Raw genomic sequence first — 21,705 nt, 5'->3', positions numbered from 1 at the left:
CCCCCAGAGCCCAGATCCCACCCTTGTTCAGATCATGGCTTGGTTTGTCACGGCTCCATCCACTTTGGAGGTAGGAGATCCCAGGTCCCCATCCCAGCATCCACATTCCCACACGAGGAGAGACGGACCCTCCGCTTTTCTCCTCCCACACAGTGCCACCTCAGCAGGGTCCAGCAATAGCCAAAGCATCCCCAGCTCCTCCCAAATACTTTGGAGACAGGGATATTTTTAGTAAGTGAAAGATTTAAATTTATCACCTGCTTGGAAAATATTTCTCCTGCAGAAAATGTCTCCATAAGGATCACCTCTCCACCCAGAGCTGCCCTCTGTGCCTCCCTGGGAACACTGGGCCAGTCCAGTAGACTGGGTCTGCAGCTGAGGGTTTGCATTAGTTTGACAGGTTCTCTCAATTATCTGATATTTCTGGCTCAAATTTAAGAGAGGAGATGTATCAAGTTTCCCTCTCCTTTCCTCACTGATTTCATGAACTGAAATAGCTGAATTGCACTGGTATCTGTCAGGTGTTATTCATGGCTCTGATAATTTTGGATAATGTGTGAATTAAAAAAATTATACAAAAAATCCGTCAGTTCATTTTACTCAAAAATGACATAATTGGAAGCAAACATATTACAGCACACTAAAATATATCATATGTTATATAAAGAGGTTGTAAAGGACAAAAATCAGCTGCACAGTTCACCCCCAACAACCTTTGCGTACCAGGCACCCTTTAGGAAAACTTCAGTCCCAAACTATTAGCCCCAAATGCAACCCTTTGCAAGGCCACAAAGGTCTCACAGGCATCAACTTTCCAATCTTTTGGAGAGCAAAAGGAACCAACACACATCTCCATCTCCAGTGCAGCCTTTGGCTCCACACTGACTACCCCAGGCTGATGCTGGGAGTGCCAATGGTGCTGACATCCCTTTCTATCCCTGCAAACTTAAGAGGCATCTCAGTGCTCAGAAGAGTTTTCTTAATGTGTCTCCAGGCTTTTCAAAACTCACCGGAGGGTTTGAAAGTCACTTTACTCACTGCTGTAGCTCCTCAGTTTCTGAACTTTGTCTGTGCAAACACATCCCCTCCTCTTCCATTCTTCCTCTCCTAAAGTAACAGTTTTTTCAGCTGTCAAAGTACTCCATTCCAAAGGCAATCCCAATTAGTTTTATGCCAGACTCCACTGCTGGGTGCTTTTTAGCTGCAGGGAGGCATCCTGCATGACCTCTATCCCAGTAGCAGCTCCACCAGCAGCTCTCTCAGTGCAGTCATAGACCTGTCTATAGAGGCAGTCAAATGCAGGTCTGCTGGCAGACCTCTCCATTCCCCACTCCCCATCACTCAAAAAGGCTCACAGAAGTAAGATGCCACTGCAGGTACTTGGAAGAGGAAGGGCAGCTCTGTCCTTGCACGGGAATTCAACCAGGTCAAGGTAAGGTCTCCCACAGACACCTTCATGTCAACTGTCCTGCTGCAAGTCTGGCAAACCTGTGGACCTTTTACAACCACCAAGAGAAAAATGCCTTCATCCAAATTCTAAACAAGTATCTTTATGGCATCTCTGCCCAAGAAAATGCTCAGAGGGCTAGAGAACCTCTGCTATAGAGACAGGCTGAGAGAGCTCAGGTTGTTCAGCTTGGAGAAGACTCTGGGGACAACTCAGAGCCCCTTCCAGCACCTGAAGATGCTCCAAGAGAGCTGGAGAGGAAGTTGTGACAAGGGCATGGTGTGACAGGACAAGGGTTAATGGCTTCAAACTGAAAGAGGGCAGATATACACTAGATATTAGGAAGAAGTTCTTCCCTGTGAGGGTGAGGCCCTGGCACAGGTCGCTCTGTGGCTGCCCCATCCTGGAAGTGTTCAAGGTCAGGCTGGATGGAACTTGGAGCAACCTGGTCTAGTGGAAGGTTTTCCTGTCATGGCAGGGGGCTTGGAACTAGATGAGCTTTAAGGTCCCTTCCAATCCAAACCATTTTATGGTTCTGTGATTCTACAACACGATTTTTTCTATTTGATTTGGGGCACTATGGCTTAATTAATTCTTACGTGCTTTTGCATCCAATTCTGGTTTTGTCTTTTTTTTTGTGTGTGTGTTTAAAAATGTCCCCAGGAGTGATACAGCAGGATGCACTGGAAGTCAGTGGCTAGGCAGCCTCCTCCTGGAGCAAAAACAGAGGGTTATCACATAAAGGAAAAAAAAATCATATGCATAAACACACATATATGTACACACAGAGAAAGAATTCCTTAATGCTGCAGAACATTGACAATCATACTTAAAATCACCAGAGACCACAGCTTGTTTTTCTGAGGACTGCTCAGAAAAGCAGCCATAACTCCACAGTAACTCCTGAACCAGAGAAAGTCCACAGTGGCTTTGCCCTTGAAAGCTGTAGTTTAAATACACTTCAGAAAAGCCATGATTTCAAACTCATATCCTTGCTGTCAACTGCTATTTCATTCATGGAATTACCATTCATTCTGAACTGCACAGCTCCCAGTGCAGAAAAAGAAATAAGCACATGAAAATCAGAAGTCTGTAGTTAAATTTTATTTATCAGTTCTATTGTTAAATTACACAATCAAAGTCAGTGGATTGGCCTGTAAATCTACACAATAAGACAGCGTCTACGGTGGAAATCAGTAGAATTTGATATGGTTATGACAAAATGGTATCCTTATATTCGTACATCCCTTATATACAATAAAACAGTATACACAAAGAAAATGCAACTAGTCTCTGTAAACCATGCACACCACAGCATAAAAACAAGATGCACCTCCTGCAACAGGCCTCCAGCTCGCCCACGGTTAAGTCCTGTTTACAGCAGTGCCTTTCAGTTTTATTTTCCCCTGTAAAAACCAAAATACAACAGAGACATCATATTGACAACTGCAGTTCTCATTTAAAAAAAAAAAATTGCTGTACATGAAGTTATTCTCTTCTTGAAGCTGCTAACGCAGGGTATTGGTTTGCTGCTGCTTTGCTCTCTGCTTGCCCCCGGCAGGATTTCTGCCCCCAGGCTGCCACACAACATCAGATGGAAAACGGCTTCCAAGTAACTCAGGCGTGGAGCCGTAAGATTGTTTTAAAGCCTTCTGCCTCATCTTCTGCCCCCCTGCCTTCATAGTGTATAGAGTATTACAGGTGAAAGGCAATAGTGCAAGTGAGCCTTGTAAGCATCGTGTCCACGGGGACACAGAGGGCCCTTTCCGGGTGCCTCCATCTGCGCACCCGCTCTGGGATCTCCGCTCAGTGCCAAGCTCGGGAGCGCTGCAGGCTGCGTATGGATTTTCTGAACTTGCTGAATGTCTAGCCCAAGCCTTGCAGAGGTTTTTTTATTTTTTTGCATAGAGATTTATAGGAGCCCCTCGCACCACCTGCCCCGTCTGCTCTCCCTGTCAGTCTGGGTGAGGCCGGAGGGCTGCGGGTGAGCCTGGCCCGGCTCCAGCTCTGCACCCTGTGTCCCAGCAAAGCCTGCTCAGGAGCAAGCTGCTGCACCCCATGTATCACACCACCTTCTCATCCCGTGTAACTATGGCTATGGTAAAATTGGCTTCTGTCATTTTCAGTCTTCGCTCATCTGTCATTGCTAAGAAGGGCTCAAGAGCATAGGAAAAAAAAAAAAGCCCTGTTCTTATCTGGTGTAGCAAAGATTTACTGGAAGTAAATCCTAATTCAAGTGTAAATCTACTTCCATTAAGCAATTCTCTTCAAAATATTGCTGGGATTAGAGAATTTTATGACTTTTTAAAGACACTACACAAATATCCGCAACATAATTTCATCCAGTTTATAACACCAATTATTAAGGAACGATAAATTCAGCATTATGTATTCTAATGGGTAAGAAAGACTTAAAATGAGACACTGTCACAGGATTATAATTTGGAAAAGGCTTTATGAAACAAACATGAGAGTGTGCTGCAACTTTTCCAGAATGGTTAAAATCATACTGCCCTGAAAAAGTCTCAAAACAGTGTCTATAACATTGGCATTGAGTTCAGAAAAGTATGTATGATTTTTTTTCCTTTTTTTTAATATGAGATAGATCAAGCTTAAAATTCTAAACAGCAGTAGGTAGAAAAAGTTTAAAATTTTAAATATTTATATAACTAGAGAAATTACTTCTATTCATTTTAAAAGCCAATATTATACATAAAACTAGTCGATAATTTTTCTAGACCTTTACTGTTCCCTTCATTGTCCATTCATTAACTTGGTAAATATCATAAGCAGTCGGTGCCCTTGAAAACACATTGTTAAAATAAAGATAAAATCAAAAGGAAAAGGTTTTGCTCATATACTGTATTGTGAGAGTATGCTAAATGCTCGTTATTAGGAAATGAGTTTGCTTCCCAGATAGATTTCAGCCGAGCACCATAAACATTTTCCAGCATCCCATTTTGTACTCATAGCTAATTTAAGGATAATTTTTTTCTTTCTTTTCTTTTAAATAAATGTCCAAGCAAACATTTCCGATGAGCCGACTCGGCTCCTGTATTTCATAAATAATCCAACAAACCTAAAAAGGACAATTTAATTACACGCTAAGATTAAGTGTTCCACGTACAGTACAACATTTACTGCAAAGGCAACTGCAAAGGCAACATTTTAACCTCTTTTTGCTTCGGACCCTCAAGAAGCGTCGTTTGTCGTCTCCGATTTGCAGGTTGGGGTTCGGTCCCGCTTCGTTTCGGTGCCCGGCGAGTGCCCCCCACTACCGCCGCCACCGCTCCACGTTCCCTATGTAGTCAGTGCTGGAGCTGTTCTCTCCCTGCTCCCTCAGGTGCGCCTGCTTCGCCCGCAGGATCTTCCGCTGCTCCTGGCGTTTCCGCCGCGCCTCCTGGTGCTCCTTCTGCCGCATGTACTGGTACCGCTGCAAAAACAGGTCTTTTGCATAATCGTACAATTCCATGTCTAAAAAATTGAGGGCCTCGATGCGCTGCTGAGTCTGCTTGTCTATCTCCACGCTGGAGGCCCTTGTGCTATTGTACTGCGTGAACGGCGAGATGAAGTTCATGTTGAAAGTCTTCTCAAAGAGATACTGAGTCTTGCGCTGGAATTCGGTCAGGCCGAAGAAGGCCATGCGCTTCAGGTTCTCCTTGGCACTGTCCAGCAGAACCTTATTTCTCTGCTCCTCAGGCATGACCGACAGATTGTAGCATCCCACCAGGCTGAGGTCGGAGAGCATGCGGACCTGGCGGTTGTTGGCCAGGTTGTAGGGGCAATCCATGAACTCCTGCAGGGAACAGCCCGACCAGTCGTCCCCCGTGTAGCAGCTGGGCAGCTCCTCGGTGGTTGGGGACCGGCCATCACAGACATGCAGGGACGCCTTCCACGTCGCTCCTCGCTGGACGTGGCGCCATTCGCTCAGGTATCGGGAGACGGGGTCACGCAGGATGGTGATATAGTAGAAATTCCTGCCAAGGGGAAAGGAAAACAGAGTGTTTAGTCCCGTGTGTCTTCAGTGCACAGTGCATTAATGTTCAAAATCAATAGGAACCCAGAGATGCACTTAAGAGGCTTTCCTGCCTGTAGCGTGCTCCTCCGTGTGCTCACCACTGCAGGGTGAAGGATGGCTGAACAAATTCCTGGGGGAGTGGGAAGGTTGTTATGTACCTGCACACACACTCTGTTGAACAGATGTTGCCTCTACAAAGGTGAGGGGAACCCAAAATTTCCCTCTGTGTTGGGCTGCCCATGTGGCAACATGCTCCTGCTGGTGTCCCAGTTGATGCTCTCCCCAGACCTTGGAGAATAATCAAAGTATCTCCCAGGATGTAAGCCCCAACCCAAGCAGGACACAGGTAGCTCTGGCTCTTTTAATACAGGACTGCAATGATGAGAAAGGAGAGCTAAGTGACTAACAGGAAAATAAAGGATGCATTGCAGCATTTTGTAAGAGAAAAGGTTTCCAAGGGAGGTGCTGGCTTTGGTTTGGAGCAACAGGATGGTGGCACATGCAGGGCATGTGCTGCCCCAGAGAACCCACCAGCTGGAAAAGTTGCAAGCTCAACCATAGGTATAGCATTAAGAGCTCACTCTGGGTTACATATTAATATCCACCATCAAACACCATGTTGTCCACTGTCACAGCCTAAAGTCATGCAAAGGACATGCTTTTTGCACCTTCACTAACACAACCATGGCCTTGGCAATGGTGCAGGAGGAACAGTCAGGATACCAGCTACCTGCTTAAGTAAATAGAATTAAAGTAGCTCAATAAGCAAATTGTCCTGCCAGGGAAGGCCACTCCTCCAGTACAAGGACACTGAGGAGTGTGTGCCCAGGAGCCCTGCGCCCTTGGGGTGTGATTGTCGTGTCCTTGGTGCTGTGTAAGGAGAAGAAGGATATTCATTTGCTTTCCCAAGTGGCATCATGAGTGGCCACCCCTCAGTCAAACTTTTGTTCCCTATCGCTTCCTTCAGCAGAAAAGCCACTAGATGTCAATGTTTTACAGAAAATTGTCTCTGGGTGAACTAAAAAATGAATCGCAAGCACAAAAAGGATCCAACAGCACAGGGGAAAGGAAACCTGGAGAGTCACTATTCCTCTTCCTATTTAGAACATCCACACTCATAAATAATTGAGTAAGTAGAAAGTACAATAAACATGCAAAACCAAATAAAGCCAAGCAGCCCAGTTCAGCATCAGTGGCTGGAAACAACAGCACCTCATACTTGGAGCCAGGACACCACAATTGGCACCATCACCATCCCCACCCTCACCCAAATGCTGCTGTCACCCCTCCTGCCTCTGAGGGATTTGACCACAGATTCACAGAACAAGGGGAGCCAAAACCCTGCCATGACCCCAAGGAAGGCCCTTTTCCCCAAAAGTGCCATTCAATGATTTCAGTGAGAGTCAGAGGTAACAGGACGCAAGAACAAAGCTCACTTTCATGAGTGAGACCTCTTCAAGACCTCTGTCTTACCTCAGCAGGTCTCTGGTAGCATTGGAGAACCGACCTGCCAAAGGGAAAGGGCTTTCCTTGAGCACCTCAACCAGTCACTCCCACAAGCAGGAGCTGTCCCTGGTCATGCTTGTGCCACAGGCTCCTTTGGTGCAGCAGCGACACAGCCTTGTCAGGGTCCCCAACATGGGAAATGGGGCATCTCTGGGGCAAACTCAAGTCCCTTCTTTAAATTCTGTCACGACTTCTCACCCTTGGATCTAGTTTATTGGGATACTGCACTAAAATAATGAACCAACCATATAGCACTAACCTCTGCACTAACTATAGCAACTAATACTCAGCAACAAACATCTGATGACTGAGGAGGCGAAAGCAAAGCCCTGCTTACCCTAGAGCTCCTTGTATGAGCTGACCCATCAGCAGTTCAGCAAGGCTGGGAGGAGACTGGGGTGCAGGCACAGGGGTGCTGCCAGCTAAGGGAGAGGGCCAACCAAGCCATGTGCTCTAAGGTCATCACAGAAATCAATGGGAAGTTAATGCAAGAAGGGAAACAAATCCTGAGCCAAGATCGATCCAGCGGGCGTTTTATTATAGTTCAAACCTTTCAGCCACTCTCCCTTTGTGCCCTCTGGTCACAGGCGGCCGTGACAAAGCATCTCCCTTGGCTGCTGTTGTAAAAACAAAAGAATGAATAAAAAACTTGTGTGTTGGTGGAAGAGGCTGTGTTGTAAGGAATCACCGTCAGCCTGGGTGGCTGGCAGCCTCATCCCACTGGATATCTCCATCAGCACCTGTCAGGGAGAAGTGCTGCAGTCCAGGGAGAACAGGAGATGAGGCTGAGTAAAGATGCTCACTGGACTCTGCAGTGAGCCTGAAGGTGTCTGGTTGTCCCTCAGCACCCCGTGCTTGGGGATGCCAGGCCATTGGCAGGGCTACTTATGGGATGCCCCAGACAGAGCCCATGTCCTACCTGGCCTGAGCACCAGCTCCTTGCAAACATGCTCATTGCTGTTATTTATTCCTTGTTGTTACTTCCCAGCTGAATCCTGCTTTCAAGAAATGACTTAGAGAGAGATGCTTTGTCGGCTGCTGGGTCAATTTCAGCTACATTGTGCATTTTCCCCCTTCTTAAGTCTGCCTATTAAAATTCTACTGAAAAAGGAGCTGACCCTTCTGGGAACACCAGCTTTTGGGTTTGCCCCAAGCCATTTCCTCCAAGTTAGGAATCATGGCAGCTCCAGGAAAGCAGCCACGCTGCTCTGCATTCATCTGAACTGAGCTTCAAAAAGTCACAAAAGCTTTAATGCATCGTCAAGTCAGAGCCATGCCAGAGATGGAATCGTCCATCAGCACTTTGAGCACCATTCTGCTGCAACGGGGAGGAAGACTCAAAGCTTTGCAATTATTTTTAGCTCTGTACGTAACAGCTTGTTCTTTCTGTCGTCTTAACAAGGGGGTGTTGAGCTCCTGCCCATTCCTTGAAGCTTGTGCTTCAGAGCCTGAGACGTGTTTGCAGGTAGAGCTCAAACTACTGTGAATCATCCCTCCAACTTAGAGTTGCACTCACCAGAAAAACAGCTTTTCTGTCAAAGTTGAGCTGGGTGCCCATGAAGCAGAAAACAAAAGGAGCTCCAGGGCAACTCACAAAGTAGGTTGACCCTGAAGGCATCAGGAATGTGAGATGGCGTGACAGTCATTTGTTTCTGGTATGTCCCTGAGCTACCAGGTGGCTATTCCCCTTTCCCCACCTCTGCCAAACACAGAGGAAGAATGAAAATCCGTTTTTCCAAGCGAGTGATTTTTTTTTTTTTAATGAATCCTTGTATAAATCTTCTAATTGCATCATTAAAGAAAAAAATTGAAGTCCAAGTGAGGAGGTGTGAAACCCCAGGGGATGACAGCACTGAGTAAAGCCAGAGATTTCAGAGCCTGGAGAAGCTGCCAGGGAAGGGATATGCAGGTACCCATACCACAGTGCTCAAGGGGCTCTTCACCTGCAGAGCTGCTCCGCCGAAAAGAAGGGAGGAGGAGGTGATTCTGCTTAAGCATCCAATAGGTCAGAATCTCCTGAAGTCAGGGTACACCTCATCCCAACCCCACTGCCCTGCCTGTTTAATTGCTTGTTGAGGTTGAGGGAGGCTGAAGGTCAGATGCTGGCAGCTGCCATGCCTTCAGCCTGGAAACCCGAGCCTGGCTTGATGGAGCTATGAGGTAAGGGGCTGGAGAGGGGAGCTGAAAGCTGAACATCCACTCACCATTACATCCATTAGCAAATGGATCAGTAGGTGAGGGACTGAGTGACCTTTTCCCATTTCTGCTCAGAAATGAGGCTATGGCAAGAAGGGCTTTGTAGGTTACAGGGGGTGAGAAACCTACAGTCTTTGCACAGGGAGCACTGCAGCCCTGGGAACATCCCAATCTCCCCCCAGGCTATGCTCAGGGACAAACTAACCCAGGGAAACACAGCTTTAGCACGGGGCTTCGGAAGCAGAGCTATGATTTCCAGGGAAAGTACTGGGGCAGTCCCATTCACCAGGCAAAAGTAAGGTTATGTTTTAAGCTGGCTCAAGCACACCACCTTGTATCTAGGTCAAGCTCATACAGATGATAAGCCTGGCTAGGACGTTTGGAGTTGCAAACGGGGCTTGTGCAGTGAATAGGAGGCAATTTTGAACAAGCATCTCCATCTCTTTGGGTGGAGATGGAGGTAAGGAAACATGGGAATGTTTCCTACTCTGGGAGGTTTTTTCCCCCTGGTCCATGGACTTTGCAGTACATTAACAGGGCAGTGTGAAACCAAGACGGATATTTTGAAAGTTCCCTCTGAATGGGCAGGGGCAAAGGGACAGATGAGATTTGTACCACATCCAGTAGAAATGCAAATAAAATGAACTAAAACCCTGCAGCACAGATTCAGCATATCATGCAAAGGATTAAGGACTGAGCTACCAAAAAAAGAGAAATAATCATAGGGTTGGTGCTCCGGCACCAGAAACAATGCACAGTCACCAGAGCCGGCAAGCAGCACAAGGACATTGGTGTCCTTCCCCTGTTCCCCACAAACTGCTCATGCTGCTGAATGGAAATCCACAGAGCTTATTTATAAAACAGTAGTCACATACCCATTCTTTCAAAAGCTGAGCAATTTGGGGTTTTTTTGAGACACCAACTTGTCTCACTCAGCTCATTTGACCAGAGGAAGATGCTCCTACACTGTGGCCACGTGCACGGATCTGAGATCCCATCTCCGTCTCCACTGCTCCCAGCAGTGAACTGAAACTGTGCTGCTGGCGGGCTCCTGCACTCCCCCCTCGCCCCAAAAAGCTCAGAAAATGTCCCCGCTTGGGATTATTTGACAGCAAAGTCACGGACAATGATGGAAGGTCAGGATCATGAACGGCATGAGTCTCACATTCCTTGTTCCTGCTCTCAGAAACCCTCCCTGCACGGCTCTGAAGCTGCTGATGGATTTTAATCTTTGGCAGAGGGTCTCCCCGTCGATCAATCATTCCCACCACATCTCTCCGAGAAGTCAAACTCAATTACACCACGTCGGGTGCCGAGTGCTTCACTCCCAGAAGGTGAGGTTAATTCCCATCAAGAGTGGCCCACTGAGAATTTGATTTGCTAATACCGCAAATTGTTCCTCCAACAGAAATACCCCTGCTGCCTAATTTGTTGGAGGCAGGCATCTGTTTGGAGATCACTCAGAGAGAGACAAAGCATTCATTTAATACTGTGACTCATTCAGATTCTTAACGAACTTTGTCACCTAGAGACACAATTAAAAGGACAGGGGTGAGCATCCTGGTGACAGCCTCTCCTGCCTCAACCATCCACGCTTGGAACCTCCCCCCAAAATGGGAATACTTCTTCCCTGCCAAGAGCTGTTCCCACAGAGCACAACTCACAGAGATGAGGCCAAAATATTTGGCAAGCTCACTGAGGCAGCGCTGGGAATCAAATGTTTGCATCCACTCCAGATTGGTCCCAGATGCTTCGCAGCAGTGATGTGGATGGCAATGGCAGCAGCCGAGAAGCATTGCCCGTGGGCTTCCCGCGGTGCTCCCAGCGCCCCGGGCCCCACACACAAGGGCAACAGGCCCCACCTTGGAGTGGGTGATGAGCAAGGGGGGCTGTCATGCTCTCTGGGAGCTTCAGGGAGAAGATCTGATGTCCAGTGTCCCGTGGCTGCTTCCATGTCCTGGATCCACAGACCAGCTGCCCTTGCCAGATCCTCCCCTGCTACCTTCATGGCGCTTGCAGGGTTATCTGAGCAGGTCTGCTCCCCTTCTCTCCTCTCCCCAGGGACCTCAGTGCAGCTCCTGCTGAGCAAAGAGACCCAGGGCTGGCTCCTACTTGTTCCTACGAGACCTCTCTTCATTCAGTCATTCCAATTAAACTAAACTTCCAGCTCCGCCTCATCCAAAATTCAAAGTATAGTAAAATCTAGATGAACAAATCAATTAAAGAAGTGAAGGATAAAGATTATGGGGAGGGAGAGGAGGAGGAGGAAGAACAAACACCCCTTTTCACTGCAGCAGCCTGCAAAAGTACCACGGACTATATTCTTTTACTCTGAGTCTCAGGGTGGCAGAGGCAAATCATGCATTAGCTCCGAACAAGGACCTCGGAGGAAAGGAGATAAGTATTTCAGAACTGTGAATTAAAGCCGTTAGCAAATGTAAATTTACATTTCCTCTAAGTAATCATTATGTTTTCACTTCTATCAGCACCCAATGAATCACAGAGATGTTTTGTCTAGAAACACTAATGGTGGGGGTAGGAAGCCAGCAGCCTACCCACAGCAACGGCAGCAGGAGAAAAGTGCCAGAGGAACCCATAAAAAGGAGCTGGATTTTTCAAGAACAGCAATTACACCAGCCCATCATTGCCTGTAACATTACCAAATAGGAAAGATCTGCAGAAAGCAGCATTTCAGGCACAGAGGAAGGCAGCGATTTTGCAGCTCAAGGTACACGTTCATTTATGTGCAGGCATGGCATATGCACACAAAGATAATGAAAATAAGGCTTCAAACAAGTAAAAAATATGCAGCCTCACACACGCACACATGCTCCCAGCTACCCTCACGCACAGACTAATTGTCCACAGCGTTGCCTGTGGAGGGGAGAGCTGCCCTGCAGATCTGCCAGAGTGGTATTAATTTCATAATTGCCTGTATTATTAAAATCTCTGCAGGATACCCCTGCTCACAACCAATTCAGCAAGAGCAGTCGCCTTTTTACTTATTTTTTTTTTTTTAGTGGTGCATAAAGAGAGAAGCAAGTTTCTGTATTTAGACTCAGCAAACAGAAGAGTGACTCAGCCGTTGGCGCCAGTCCCCAATCCACTGCCTCCAGCCCAGAGTCTGGCACGGGAAAGGGTGGCAACCCTGGGCAGAGGGGCCCAGACTCATCCCACCCACCTGATCTGCTGGGAAAAGGACTGAACTACCCTTTGGAAACACCCATCTTTCATCACAGAGCAGCAAAGCTTCCCACTCGTGAGCTTAATTATATGACAAAGGCATCTTGATGGAGGGCAGCAGTGGTGCCAAGACCCCAGGCTGCACATGGGAGGTAAAACCAAAGGAAAGGAGAGAGAATGTGACAGAGGAGCATCAGCATAAGAACATGCCATGCTTCCCTTGAGCAGTATGGGTGACGCCAGATTTGTAATGCTGGTCCCCCAGCACACAAGGCCTTGGCTTTGGAAAGTGCTTTTCTTGTCTAGGCTGATTATCCCTTAAAAACACAGGAGGCAGAGCTGATTTTTGCCCTTAAATCGAGCTCTGAAGCCCACAGAGTACTAGGAGCACCTTCCTACTCCCAGGGTGAGGAACTGTCCCTGTCTCCTGGAGCTCACATCTCCCAGAGCTGCATCACACGGCATCTTCCAGGTGTGGCACAGCATCTCCCTGATCACAGAGCTCACAGATTCATTAAAAAGCACGGAGATATCCCAAAGCAAAAAGGAGCCCACTGCAACAGAGCTGGTGAATAAACCACAGGATGCTGCTATAAATCAGATCTGTACAACAGTATTTACCCCATCTAAATGCCGCTGCAGGAATTGGTTTCAAGGTGTAACTGATATTTTTGCGGCGGCGAGGATCGAGGTTTGCAAAGCCTACACTCCATAAGCAGCGGTTTACAGAGAGGGAATAGTGGCAGTTTTTCATTTTCCAGAGTCCACTCACCCTTCCAAGAATCTTAATGCCTCATTGATTCATAATACAGTACATAAAGATTTCATTTTTTCTTGCACACAGTGATATATTATGGAGGCAATCTATTTTGCCACTGAAAAGTTTGCTTAGTAGAGAAATTTGGAGTTTTGACATTCAGGAAATTACAGTCATCTGTAAAGCACGATTGATATGCCAAGGCTAACATTTTCACTGCGCTTTTGGAGCCAGAATAACTATGCTAAAATATTTATTATATTCTAAAAAAAAAAAAAATTAAAAAAATCCAACTTCTTGTTTATAAAAAGCATATATTTAGCGTTACAGAAAAAACTTTATCCTTCTATCCGTATATATTTTCATATATTTTAGCTACGTCTTAAATGCACAAGCCCCATACTCTCCGACCGGATGAAAATACTTTTAATAATTGAATAAAACCAATACTTCAGAAAGGCTCTGCTGTGTCCTGTGCGTGCAAGCAGAGGGCATGAGCTGATGCATGGCTGCACGGAGCAGCACGAAAGCAGAGAAATGAGACAGGGGCTGCCACGCCAAACCTACACGATGTCCCCTGGGGCTGGGAACACTTGTCCTGCCAGCCACCAGCCACCCACGGGGTACACGTGAAGCAGGAGATCACTGAACCCTGCGGGCTTCCCTTGTAAGTTTTGTAAGTTTTAATATGATCTAGAAGGAGGTGGGTGCAGAGGGCTTCTCCTGTCTTAGCTTGACACGCACACTTTTCTATTTTACGAAGGCATAAATGTGTATTTAGAAGTTGTGATTTATCCTATTTCCTAAGCACCCGTTGCAATTTCCTAATCGCTGCTTGAACTGTAGTAACAACCCTCCCAATTCCTTTGTATATGAAAGTATCTACTATTGAACATCCTCGCCTCAACAGTGGAGCTCTCAAGAAAAAGATCATGCATCAGCCCCAAGAGCTCTGCATATCCCACAATGAGAAATTAACTCCAGAGAGGTATTAATAAAATCATTTGTTACTATATCAGAGCTCAATCAATTCTCTTCAATAATACATAAAAGGAGGAGGTTTGGCTCACACGAAAGAACACGTAAGGCTGATGGTAATTCCTTCACAAGCCATTTGCAGATAATCTTCCCTACGCTGGTTAATACATTCCACGATAGGTTACACAGAAGTGCTTTTAAAAACTAAACTGATGATATATATATATAGCGTATAAAAAAGGCACATTAATGTAACTTTTTTTGCTTATCATAATTACCGAGCATATAGAAATCCAAGGAAAATCCTTCCCAGTCTTTCTAAAATTTTGTCAAAGGCAGGCATCTATCGAAAATGTCTTTGCAATGTAACTAATGAGTTGATACTAATATATACTCAGCCTGATGCTATAAGAGGGATCGAGGAACGGACAGTGTATTTACAGCTGCAACTTGCTACAGTTTTAATTTCAGCTCTCATTGATTCCACTGAGCACCACGAGACTGTATAATGAAGAAATCTGTATCAATTGAAAATACCAAGTGTGCTCCTGCCCCACTAGGGCACTCCAGTAATATCATGTAATGGAAGGGGATTCTCATTTAATTGAATTGGAAATGAAACACATATTAGCTAAGAAAACTTAATCAGTGCAATAATATTAAAATGGGCCACTCAGACAAACTATACTGATTAAGTCACTTGCAAACATTTCCGCAATCATCACTGAGACTCGTGGCGTTAATGATTTAACTCACTTTTCTACTCCAGGGAACAAAACTGTAATTTCATAGCAGACAATTAGAATATTTTAAACCCTCTCTCACAGATTACAATACAGTCTTCTGGTAGAAGCACAGGACTAGATCCTGCAAGGATACGACCTGAGCTCTGATGTACAAGGTCTGCATGGATGCTGAGATGTCATCAGAATGTTTGATCTAAGATGGGACACAGCCCTGAAAGCACCTCGCTGGCTGGCAAGTGTTTCTGAGGTTCTCACTGCAGTTCCTCCACAGACTTCATCTTTAATCCTGACTAGTTACCGATGGCACAGATCGATACACCACAACACCGAGGTCCAACCGCCTCCTACCAGACCAGGATTTTAAAAATCATGTTCGCACATGGTTGACATAACTGGATTTTAAATTTTCATGGAATAGCATTTCTAATAGCAATGGACTACTTTCCACTTCTACTACTTTCTAACTCTAGCATGGAGTGCATTTCTAATAAAACTCTCTGGATGCATTTGTTGTGTCAAAGCTCAGCTGGGAGGGGTTTTGCATCAGCTAAGCAAGCAACACTAAGCAAACATTACAAGATGTGCAGAACATCTTGATCCCATGTCTGCTAGTTCCACCCCAAACATTTAGCAAAAGCATATTTTACTCAGTCTGAATCAGGACGATGTCCTTAGTAAGCCATGTTAATGGAAAATGCCACTTTAGGCTCTTATACAACCCTGAACCATTGCAGGGATGCATCCATCATATTGTACTCGGAGGAGAACCATCCACACAGTCCAAGTGTGTGATGTGTCAGGAAACTGGAGACTGAGTTGGCAAAACCTCATCAGATGCTTTCTTGGGGGTCGGCAACAGCACATTCAGCACAGGAATCAGCTTGAACACATAGCATGGTTTTGGATTTCTGATGCCTCCTATATTGTTAATTAATCTGTAGCATTAACACAATAAAAATCCTGCCCGTGGACAGTCAAAAGCAAATTGAAGCAAACTCCAGCCAAAGTGGCAGCTGGTCTGAGGCCACCATAAAGAGGAGAGGCAGCAACCTGGGCTGGGCAAGGAGAGAAGCCCAGCTCCTCTCTGTGCCAGCAGAACTGGTACCACTATGCAAAAAGCACCTGATTCCACTGCCCACAAACAATGTTACTTGCTTTACCTTCTGCTCTGGCTCTCTCACCATGAGGGTAGCAGCTTGGGTCAAGATCTGACTTCTGAGTGGCTTCTTGCTGTGGTCCTTTAAGCCCTGAGCTCCCAGCCCTCACCACCCACAGACAACCAAACAGGCAGTACTTTGAACCCTCAGCTGAAGGAACATCTTGCTTAGGTTAGCTGAGAAACCCCAAGCTGATTTCACCTGAAGTCAAAGCTAACCTACCCCTGCCAGAAGAAAACCAGGAGAGGCATCACCAGCTCAGCTCCAGCATGATAAACCTAAAGCAAAATAAATCACATGACATTCAGGGTCATTCACTAAGGTTCACAGTTCCTTCCAAAAGAATCTGTCATTGCTCCTACTCCTCTAGCCTCCTCCTCAAAATATGGAGAAAAAAAAGAATAAACAGAAAAAACAGCAAAAAGCAAAACTCCTCCGAGCAGCAAGAGATGGTTCAAAACAGCATCATTCCTATCTGCGAGCATCTCTTGAATGATTTTCAGAAGACACAGTTCTTACTCTTCCATGGATTATGCTGGCTAAAAATCTGTGTGACATTTTAATTATCAAGTACAAATGTTACTGCAAGCAAGCAATGAAACAGATGGTGTCCTGAATTTTACAGTACAGCCACATTTTCCAGCTCAAATTTACAGTTCACCAATCAGCAGCTCCAAGTTCTGTCTCTACTGCATCTCCCTTATCCAGCTGAACCCCCAAAACCTTGCGATGCCAGGAGGGCAGCTTTGGGAGTGGAAATTCGACCCAAGTTTTCCTCCCACAAGCAAATGCACAGTGTGTTTATACTCATTGGAACTTCCTCACTGAACTCCACTCATATAAGTTATAATTCCCAAGATTTTTCTCCTCTTCCCATCTTGTGTACTCAGCAGTCCTCCCAGAGGGTGTCTCCAAGGGGAAGGGACAGGATGGAACGAGTGTCCCTTCAGAATCCATCAGTGCCAAGTCCCACATTACCAGGGAATAACAGAGCAGCAAAGCCAGAAGCTTTTCCATTCACACTTGTTGGTCTACCATCCTGCCACAAAAATGCAGTACCTGAGATAAGAGTTGCACTTTCACATGGTTATTTCCCTCCTCTTATAAAACATAAACTATAATTCAAGAAACAAGAGCCACACAGGGGAACATCATTACACGTCATACAATGTGGAGGGGGACAAGCAGGATCTGGGACTACCTTCAGCTGATCACAACTCTACAAATGGACCTTTAGATGTGTCTGAGCATTATCCAGTACTGGATGTAGCCACAGCCCAGAGAAGACCCAGCTCAGGCTGGGTCCACCCTGTGGTTTGCACATTTCTTCTGTAAACCCCATGCTGAAAAATGGGGTGAACACTCATCTTCTGGATTTACAGCACCATGACAAATGTGCTTCTTATTTTGAGGAGTTTATAACCCAGTTCTGACAATGTACTAGGGAGAGGGTGTGGGTCCAGTGATTCCTGGGGGGCAGATGTAGCAGCATCCCTGGAGTTCAAGCAGCAAACATGGTTGAGTTTTCAGCTGTCACTCCCAGCTGTGTATGGCCAGGCTGTGCCCTTGCCAGGCTGATGCCCTCATTGAACAGGCTCTTGATTTAACAGTCTGTGGCCAAACTGAATCCTGGAGAGCTTTCGTGATACTCCACTCCATTCATCTCCACTAAAGGGGAGCCACTGTCGGGGCTTAGGGCATCAGTGCTGTAATTACCAAAAGGAAACATTTTCTGGGAAGGTGTCCCAGAAAGCAATACACTGAACATTTCCTCTCACTGCTCACAGTAGTGAGCAATAACTCCTCCTCTCACCGTCAGCACCGGGCTGGCTTCCAGCCAGGTCTCCAAGGACGGGCACCCCTCCTGTCGTGCCCCTGCACTGGCACAGTGCTGGGAACACCAGCTCTGCTCTCACCATTCACCCCTGTGCAGACACCCCTGGGATGTGGAAGTACTGCTGCAGGCACCAGACAAAGGGAGATGATGCATGGGCCAAGGCATAGCCCCTTTGGACCCCAGGCTTTTCCTGTTTTGTTTTGAAATGTATCCAGGAGCGCAGACTCGCAGATGGAGGGGCCAGCACCAGCTTTGCAGACGGACAGTGATGCTCATCTCACCCCGCCAGCCACAACAGCATTTGCCATGGGGGTTCTGTATCTTGCTTGCAGGTTTGCTCACTTAATCCAGTGACACGTTGGCATCCAGGGATAAGCATGGTGAGATATGGTGGCCCTCTGAGCCCACCTGGAGAATCTCTTCCTAAAGGGAACCAAACAGGGCGCTTGTAGAGCTGAAAGGATCCAAGGACTGAGCTTGCCTTGGAGCAGAGGTGCCTTCACAAACACTTTCCAGGGAGCCCCTGAACACCGAGGAAAACCCATCTGGGTATTTGATTCCCAGGGAGAAAAGGCACTGTGCAAGTGGTGAGCTGTGCTTGTTAGTAATTAATGGCAGGAGTGTCTTAAGGCAACCAGTAAAGTTAGTTAACATTTCAGTAATGAAAATAGTTTTGCTTTAAACAGCAGTAAATGGACTGAAAATGCAGTAGGTTTGAAGTGGAGAGGCTGAAGATTCAGAGGCACCTTCAGTTGATCTGAGTTTCTTCCTATAACTCATGAAGTAGTCGAGACGATGATGATGATGATGATGATAATGACAACAACAGCTATCAATATTGCCCACATCTTACAGTTCTTCCACCAATACTTCCGTTTCAGCTTGGCTGCACTGGTCTCAAATTGGGAAGCTCCTGCTTGCAGTGCATCAGCACGGTCATCCAAAGCACCCCAACGCCGGGGTACATGGCCGGTTTGCAGCAGATCGATGCTTTCACATTTGAACTCAGCAAACAGGTGCTCCAGAGCATGATGAAGTGCACCACAGTGGCACAGGCTTTGCTCTCAGTCACACTGGCAGCTGGATTGCTGCAATAAATAAACCTGAAAATCAACTGTCTGAGCAGCAACAGCCTCTTCCTAGGTCTCCATCCCTGGAGGGGTTAATCTAAAGTAATCTAATTTATTCCCAAATTGCAGGCAGCAGTGTCTTTTCCCATTTAGTAGATTAAGAAACTGTGCTCTACCAAATTTATCTGAACAATTCATTCCCATGGAATTACACTGGGTTTTGAACTGAGGTTGATATACTCCATTATATCTGCAGGCTAAGCAATCCACCGAGGAGCCAGATTAATACACAGCCAAATACCACCTGAGTGGGGGTTTCTGGCAAAGCATCTGTGCAGGAACATTGACAAGAGCAGTGGGTGTGAAAGGGCTCACAATAGCAGTGATTTGGGCCAGGGCTCAGGTGCAACAGCAGCATCTTTAACTACATCTCCACCATCCTGTCATTAAAACAGCAGCACCTCCATAACTCATTTCAACATACTGAGACTGGGCTTCTCTTCACATTATTTTAAACAAAATGACACTTTCTCTAGACACTTAAATGCATCCTGGTCTCATCACATCAACAGAAGAAGCATATTTTTTCTGTTTATGTGAAAGGTGATATTGGATGCATCATACATTGCAATCATTTGCTGGCTTCCTCTCTCAACATAAATAAGAGGAAAGAAAGTCAGAGAAGAGAGATTTTAAAGATGATGTATACATATGCATGACCATTTTCAAACCCAGAACATTATTAAATTCTTTCATATATTCATGTGAGAACTGCAAAAGATTATGAAAGTAGAGATGCTATCGCTCATACTTTCCCAGAGCAAGAATTAGGGAGCTTTTCTTCTTAATAACAGCTGTATATTTAAATACTATCTGTTTGGCCAAGCCCTAGTTAGTACTGGCCAACAGAAGTGGGGTGTACAGTTCACATCCCAGCTTCGTGGAATGGACCTGCCTACATGTCCAACCCAAACACAGGGCAAGACTGAGCAAGAGATATCTTACGGTTGTCAGAGCTTCGACCCTTTTATGGCTATTAAATGCCTTTAAATTCCTGCAGTTTCCACAGGTCTGAGCATCCTCTACCAAAAATACATCCCACATGCCCCATCCCACCCTTTCCCAGTTCTCAGAGAGCTGAGCCCAACCAAACGCCGCCTGAACCGTGCTACCCAAAGGCATTGAGGAAATCTTCTGATTTGCAAGTGATGCTAAATTCATCTAAACAGCTTTATTTATGAGTAGTGTTACATCCCACTTCTTGGGGAGACAGATCTGCCACTAGAATTGCCTTTTCCTGCCTGCAGAAACTGTAACTCTGCATCAACATTACACAATTATTCTAAAAACATTATTTAGATAGTTCTATGGCAACGGGTATGTACACCAACCCCAGTCCCACAGAATTTGCATAGTAGAATTTTTTATCATGCTTCTTAAAGATTAATAATTTAAAGCAAGTTGTAACTGTGCTAAGATTTAGTCTTATGTTTTCATCACTGCTTTATATTCTCATAAATATCCAACATTCCCAAGTATATAGGAATCTGAGTTGCTATTCAAGAGGAAAAACTGCAACCAATATATCTTCCATTTATGGAATTGAATATAAGATCATATTCAAAATGCTGCATTTACTGACTGATTTTGAATACATAAAATATATAGCCATTGCAAATTCACCTTTCATTGCAAAGCTTTGTTCTTGTAGTGACATAACTTACTGCCAGATTAGAGCCCCAAGTACAGCTGGACCATTTTTCATGTTCTCCATTCCCACAAACACGACTGGGAGACAGGTCGTGCTCTCTATCAGAGTTGTGCTTAGCACACAGCAATATTGCAACACGTCCCATTAGAGTTATGTCTGCCGAGACTGTGAGCACAGACTTGGCTGCAGGCACCTCCTAATGGAATTACATAATTGGAGGCATGTCATCTAAATCTGAACAAATTGGATTCCCTTGTCATGCACTATTGAATCAGAACGGAAAGAACACTCCATGCTGTTATCTATGGTAAACCAACGGCGGCAAATCCGGCGTCACTAATATTTTGATAATGTGATGTTTATTAAAAACGGGGGGAGAAAAAAAAAATAAGATAAAAGTTTCATGTAAGGCGTGCCAAAATCATGTTGCATGCAAAAATGAGCTCATCTGAGCTTGGCTTCAGACTGGGAATTATGTAAATGGTTTATGACGGTTGTGGTGTTAAGAAGATGTAAGCAGCAGAAACATGTGAGGCTGGTTGCCTGTAGCAGCCAGGGAAGTGCAGACAAGGACTCAAGACAGGCTCTGCCACCAGCTCTGCATCTGGGAGGAGAGACAGCCACCAAGGTGTTTGCTCTGCTCCAGTCCTTCCCTCTCAGTCTGTGGCTGATCAGTGACATTAACATTCACATCTTGCAACCGAATTCTCCAGCCCTTGCAATTCATAAGCATGCCCTGCTTTTCGTTTACAAGTATATCAACTTTAATTTGGAATTACTGGAGGAATCATAACGAGGGAGCAATAACTTTGAGCACACTGAACTGCGCATTCAGGGCAAATTTTCACTGAGTGCTCAGCTCGACCTCCAGCTCTGCACGTATGAGAGAACAGAGGCATTAATTACATTACCAGAATCACTAATCAGCCCATTGCATCTTTACATTTCATCAGCTAAATGCTGGTGCAAAATGAGAGGCTTTTTTCCCCTGTAATTCAGCTCTTCAAGCCTCACCAGGATATTTCCATGAGCACATGGAATGAATTCATTAACAAAAACAGTGAGGAAAAAAGGCAAGTAAGAAAGAAATTAATTCTGA

The 21,705-nt window shown here is 45.6% G+C and overlaps 1 protein-coding gene across 1 annotated transcript in view; it reads right to left on the bottom strand.

Moving 5' to 3' along the window:
- Positions 1-2,529: 2,529 nt before the first annotated feature.
- Positions 2,530-21,705, bottom strand: part of HS6ST2 (heparan sulfate 6-O-sulfotransferase 2) — a 127,341-nt gene continuing 108,165 nt past the window's right edge. Inside the window, exon 2 of the mRNA XM_032702304.1 lies at positions 2,530-5,424. Within this exon, the coding sequence (XP_032558195.1) occupies positions 4,722-5,424 (703 nt within the window). The 3' untranslated portion in view covers positions 2,530-4,721. The remainder of the gene's footprint in view (positions 5,425-21,705) is intronic.

The sequence above is a fragment of the Chiroxiphia lanceolata genome, chromosome 14 (genome assembly GCF_009829145.1).
Source record: "Chiroxiphia lanceolata isolate bChiLan1 chromosome 14, bChiLan1.pri, whole genome shotgun sequence".
In the NCBI taxonomy this organism is placed as follows: domain Eukaryota; kingdom Metazoa; phylum Chordata; class Aves; order Passeriformes; family Pipridae; genus Chiroxiphia; species Chiroxiphia lanceolata.
The sequence above is the reverse complement of the archived record's forward strand: the minus strand, read 5'-3'. Positions and strand labels throughout refer to the sequence as shown.